At 42.6% G+C, this 5,823-nt stretch overlaps 1 protein-coding gene across 1 annotated transcript; it reads right to left on the reverse strand.

Moving 5' to 3' along the window:
- Positions 1–206: 206 nt before the first annotated feature.
- LOC127342598 (putative L-cysteine desulfhydrase 1) lies at positions 207–4,535 on the reverse strand. The gene is made up of 2 exons (XM_051368578.2): positions 3,042–4,535; positions 207–489 (listed from the first exon to the last, which is right to left on the reverse strand). The coding sequence occupies exons 1-2, from the start codon at positions 4,428–4,430 to the stop codon at positions 472–474; spliced, it is 1,407 nt and encodes a 468-aa protein (XP_051224538.1). The 5' UTR covers positions 4,431–4,535; the 3' UTR covers positions 207–471.
- Between the last annotated feature and the right edge of the window lie 1,288 nt (positions 4,536–5,823).

Below are 5,823 nucleotides of genomic sequence, written 5' to 3' on the forward strand. Positions count from 1 at the left end.
TAGTTTTCATCCATTGCGTTATATAATTTGTAATTTTTTAATACAGTTGCTTACTAATGTTAGAAGTGATGAGTTAATTGTAAGAGCGCATGCCCGGTGCACAACGTAACATACTCTATTCATTTTTCCTGGACGAAGCCATAAAATGGCTACTGAAGTAAACAGAACAGGGAGATATCAGCATCATCTGTAACCAACAATCAATCTAAAAAGATTGCAAGCCTCCTTGCATACATATTATTATTCTTACATTGCAGCTCGAAAAAGGAACCAGGGAAGACCAGTGCACATTATTGCAGCTCAAATACAACATTTGTCAGTTTGTGAAAGTACAATCTACATCAACAGGCGATGACATGGGGAAGGCTAATAACTAGATCTCACTGGAGCACTGGCTGTGGCACAGACCCACACCTAAGTAGTCGGCCACAGCATCTTAGGATGGATTGCTGCTGGCTGGATGTAATGTCCTCACGCCAGAGTTTCTTGCTGTGAGGAAAATCGTGGAAAAAGAAACATCAGGACTTAATATATTTGTAATCAGATTAGTAGGAACAATCATCAAGTATCAATAGCACATATCAATAGCATCCATCACAAATTCAGCTGATCACAATCACTAATCATGAAAAAGACATCACAACGGTGTCAAACACTAGCTGCACAAAACTTGGAGATCTATTGACAATGAATGTCCATAATAAGTTAATGTAAACTAGCAGTGAGTGCAATGTCAATAATTCAATAGTTCCATTACTAGTTACCCACATGGAAAGTACATTAATACTACCTCCATCCCAAAGCTTAAGGCTATTATTTTTACAAAGTCAAACTATGTCAAATTTGACCGAGTTTTTATCAAAAAACATTAACATGCAAAATACAAAACAATATCATTAGATAGATAATGAAATATATTTTCATATGGTATCTACAAAATATTATTTATTGATAGATTCTTCTAAAATTTTGGTCAAACTTTACTTGGTTTGACTTTTTTATAAAATATATAAGCCTTAAGCCTTGGGATGGAGGTAGTAGAATATGGAGTGGAGCATATACAGCGCTCTAATATACTCACCAATATCAGGTGTTAGGCTTGCTTTTAAATCTGAAACTCTGGATTATAAGAGATACTAAGGATTTGGATTGCATGCCATGTTGTATACTATAGGAATTCAAAACACAAGAATCTGCAACAGAAACTGTTTGGTTGCATCCCAGGAAAAACGCAATAACTTTCCCATAGCATTAGTTGCATGGTATAGTTGTCACAGAAACAAAGGAAAATTTTCATAAGGTTGGACTAAATGGAACTTTTCCTTGAAATTGTACACAAAGAACATAGGAAAATTCCCGTGGTTTTCTACAAACCAAACAATCTCTATAGGAACAAATCCTAAAGAATGAAATCATCTAAAATTCATATGAAATTCCTTTGAACAAAAGAGGCTCTTAAGGCACAACTTGCTACATGGCTCCCTCGTCTCTGTGGCTGCCTCTTTGGCTGGCATGATTGTCAAAATGCAGGAATCTATAATTGAAGCTATTTGGTTGCACCACTGGAAAAACACAGAAACTTTAGTATGGCGTAATTGTTAAAAAAATAATGTAAATTTTCCATGAGATTGGACTCAATGGAAATTTTCCTTTGGAACTGAGCGCAAAGTGGAACATAAACAAACTTCTTATGGTTTCCAGTCCCAAACCAAACAAACTCTATAGGGAAAAAATCCTACAGAATGGAAGCCTCTACAATTCCTGTTAAATTATTTTAAAGCAAAAAAAAAGGCCAGGGATAGTTTGCTACACAACTCCCTAATACGTGTGGGTGTGCCTACTAGCAAAACTCACACGGTAGAACAGCTTAGCAGATACAACATAGCCAAAAGCATTCATAAACGAACAAGAAACATATTAGTAAGGTTGTCCAGCATGACATACAAATTTTCATATTCTCAATAGTACTTGTGATCTTATATAGTGATGTAAGAAAATTCACATGAGCAAGTGAATTCTTCACAAGTCCAATTCCTTATGAAACCACGAGTAACACTCTGACTCTCTGCTTTTACATCTATGTATCTATTGGTTGTGATTCGCTTGGACAAGGTTATGGAAATCTACCCGTTTATGATTTCTTTCAGTACGATTATGATCTATCGGCTGCAACCCACTAATAAGAAAAAAACACTAGATGGATGGTCAGCCGTTTTGCCATTTTGTGAGAATTATTAACATATATCTCTATTTTCAGCCATATCTTGCTTTTAGTATGTAAATAATACTAGCAGTATTCTTAATCTCAGTACATGGAATACAAACAATCAAAACCAAGTACGGGTGAAAAGATATCATACTATCCTAATTGGACAAATTGGGTGTCATTGAATTATAGCATCTCTTGGTCGCCGTTTAGCTCACCAATTCAGAACAGTATGCTAGGTTCTATTCCTCCATTCCTATTTACATGGCACACTCATTTTGCAGGATTTAAATTTGACCATCAATTTGACCAATAATACATGAGAAATGTGTCATAAAGTTATACCATCGGAAACTTTTTTCTGAATAAGAATTCAAGTATATTTTTTGTAGCACATGGCCCACGTTTTGTGGGTCAAATAGATAATCAAAGCTGATCTTCGAGATACACTTCGCCATGTAAATAAGGAACGGAGGGACCATTTGCATGAAACAAATTTCATGTTCTATTGGTATATGAGTACATAAAATTTCAAAGATCAGCATCGCATGTAGATAAACTGTTGCTCGGTAGAATGTCAAGTAAATGCACAAGAAAGATCATCAGTAAGATGTAAAAGGTTGTAAAATCTGGAAAAAAAATAAAAGTCATGTGTACAAGCATATCATGTAGAAGCATGTGTTGCAATAGGCGACTGTACCAAGAGTACAATACTACAATCAAACAAATTTATGGTGCAAAAAATAATTTTAACGAGCAGAGCCAGTCCATGAAAGTAAAGTCTAGTACTGAAGAAAAGAAATGGCTAGAACGAAGTGAGTGTTAATAAGTGTACCTTGTCAGAAGGCCGCAATATACTGCTGGTGAATCCGTCAGCAACAAGCTTATTGACAGCATCTCTCAGCCTCTCATAGTCCTCCTTGACATTGTAAATCTGGTGCGAGATCCTTACATACCCAGTGACTGGATCAGCATTATTATGTGTTGCCGTCTCTTGCTCTTGAAGCCTTCTGGTATTGTAGTATATCGGCACTTCCACCTTGAAATCCTTCCTCAACATGGTGCGCACTCTAATTGCATCATCATCGCTCTCAATGCCAAGACAGTTAGGCATCCCTACCATAACCATGCTTCCGCACATTTCTGGCGGCGAACCAAGAGACGTCCCCCATGCCTCGGCGAGCATCCTGCCCATCTCAATCACCTTGTCGTGGTTCCGGTTGCGTATCCCCTCGATCCCACCTTCAAACCGGTTGACGAAGTTGACAGCTTCAGGAACAACGATCTGGGCGCTGTAATCCCGTGTCCCGATCCATCCACTCTCCATAGGCAGCCCATTGCCATACTCGTGCGACACCACAGGGTGGTGGAGCTGAGAGGCTACGGGGCCACCCTTGCGGGTGTGCAAGAAGGCCACGGCCGGGGGGCAAAAGAACCACTTGTGGAGGTTACTAGTGTAGAAATCGGCCCCAATGTCGCGCACATCGACCGGGACTTGCCCAATGGAGTGCGCAGCATCGACAAACACCTTGTCAACGCCCTCTTGGCGGCAGATGGCGACGAGTTCCTTGACCGGGATGACAACACTGGGCATGGAAGTGATGTGGTCAATCACGGCGAGCCGGACCCTGCGACCACCATCCTTGGCGACGGCGAGCGCGGCACGGAACTCGGCGACGATGGCGTCGGGCGAAGCGACGGGGAACGGGAGGGGCACCTCGACGACGGCGGCCCCGGCGCGGGCGGCGTAGGCCTGGATGGACTTCTTGACGGCGCCGTAGGCGTAGTGGAGCATGAGCACGGCGTCGCCGCGCGCGAAGCGGCCCTCGGCGAAGCTCCAGGCGGCGTGCTGCAGCACGATGGCGGCGGCGGTGGTGGCGTTGTCGACGAGGGAGACCTCGGAGACGTCCCCGGCGTTGACGAGGGCGGCGACGGCGGCGCGGGAGCGGCGGAGGCCCGGCTGGAGGCCGTGGAAGTAGAAGTCGTCGGGCTGGGCGAGGAAGAGGCGCTGCCAGCGGGCCTGCTCGTGGAGCACGGAGGCCGGGCAGGAGCCGAAGCTGCCGTTGTTGACGCGGGCGACGGCGGGGTCGTGGTGCGCGAACTCGTCGCGGATCTCGGCGGCCGAGATCAGCGCCGAGCGCGCGCGCTTGGCGGGGGGAGGGGACGGCCCGTTGCCGTTGCGGTGGCCGTTCTCGGCAGGCTCGTCGGGCGGGATCGACGCCATCCCCGCCGCTGGTGCTGCCGCCGAGCTAGGGTTGGGATGGGATAGAGAGTGATGGGGAAGAGGCTTTGGGAGATTGGGGTGGAGTCACACTGGTCTGGTCATGCGGATTTGGGTTTGAGACTCGATCGAGTCGGGTAGCGGCGTCTTGGGCTCACCTGACTGCGAAGTGCGAACCCTGAAGGTCGCATTCAGTACGGTCGCGTCACATTGCGCTGTGCAAATCGAGAAGATCGTCTTTTCCTTCAAATTGTTGTTCATTTGCAACAACAACAAAAAAAACAATCTCGTTCTCTTCCTACTTAGGTGTAAGAACAGATTTTCTTTCCCACAATTTTTATCCTTCATAACAGAATTTTTTTCTTTCCTACTTAGGTGAGTTGCAATTGGCTTGTCGTGACTTCGAACAACGACTTGTATGTGGAGGCAACTGCATAGGAGAAGTTCAGAGTTTTATCTTTCAGGGTGAAAATCCAAGGTCTGACATTAACTGGTTGTGTCTGGCAATGTTCCTGTTGAAGACATTGTTTTGATAAAGAGGACTTTCTTCAGGGTGAAAACCTAAGATCTGTGATCAGGCGACGACAGTGTTTGTGCATTGTTTCCTTCTTGGAAGCGTCCCTTATGGAGAAGCTAATCTTCTGGTGTTGTCTTGGTGGCATCATTGTTGATATTCAAGTTGTCGATCTCTCTAGGGGGACTTTTCTTTTTTAAAATTTTTCTATCTTTTTTGGTTGTGTGCATCCTTTATATTATTAGGGCATGATGTTGTGCAGAGGCTCAGTGTAATTGGTATCTACGCGATATTAATATATGTTGTTTATCAAAAAAATAACAGAAAAATACCCGTGTATTGCACTAGGATAGAAAATTCTACTCCCTCCATTTCAAAGAACAAGGTGTTCTTGTTTTCCGTGATTTTTGTTTGACTAAAAATTACTTAAAATTTATAAAAAAAAAATTGTATGAAATCATCATCATTAAAAAGTGCTCTTCAACACGAATTTAACGATATTATTTACATATAATAAGTATAATCAAGATTTTATTGCTCAATTTTAATGGTCAAAGTTCGTCTTGCAATACGTGTGAGCTTTATTTTTTAAAACAAAGATAGTATGCGCGAAGGCTATGACATGGGCACCAAGTTAGATGACGCTGGACGTGATGATATAGTGTGATTTTATCATACTTTAACTCTCCCCATTTCATCACCTATTCATAAAAAAATGTTATGTACTTCCTCCGTTCGAAAATAAGGGTCAGAAGTTTATCTAGATTCGCACGTATCTAGATGAGTATGTAGATACATGTAAATCTAGACCAATCAATGATATTTTTTCGATAAAAAAACATTACCATTTTTTAGGAATAAGAAGAGATTACCGCGAAGAGA

Source organism: Lolium perenne, chromosome 3, assembly GCF_019359855.2.
Source record: "Lolium perenne isolate Kyuss_39 chromosome 3, Kyuss_2.0, whole genome shotgun sequence".
In the NCBI taxonomy this organism is placed as follows: domain Eukaryota; kingdom Viridiplantae; phylum Streptophyta; class Magnoliopsida; order Poales; family Poaceae; genus Lolium; species Lolium perenne.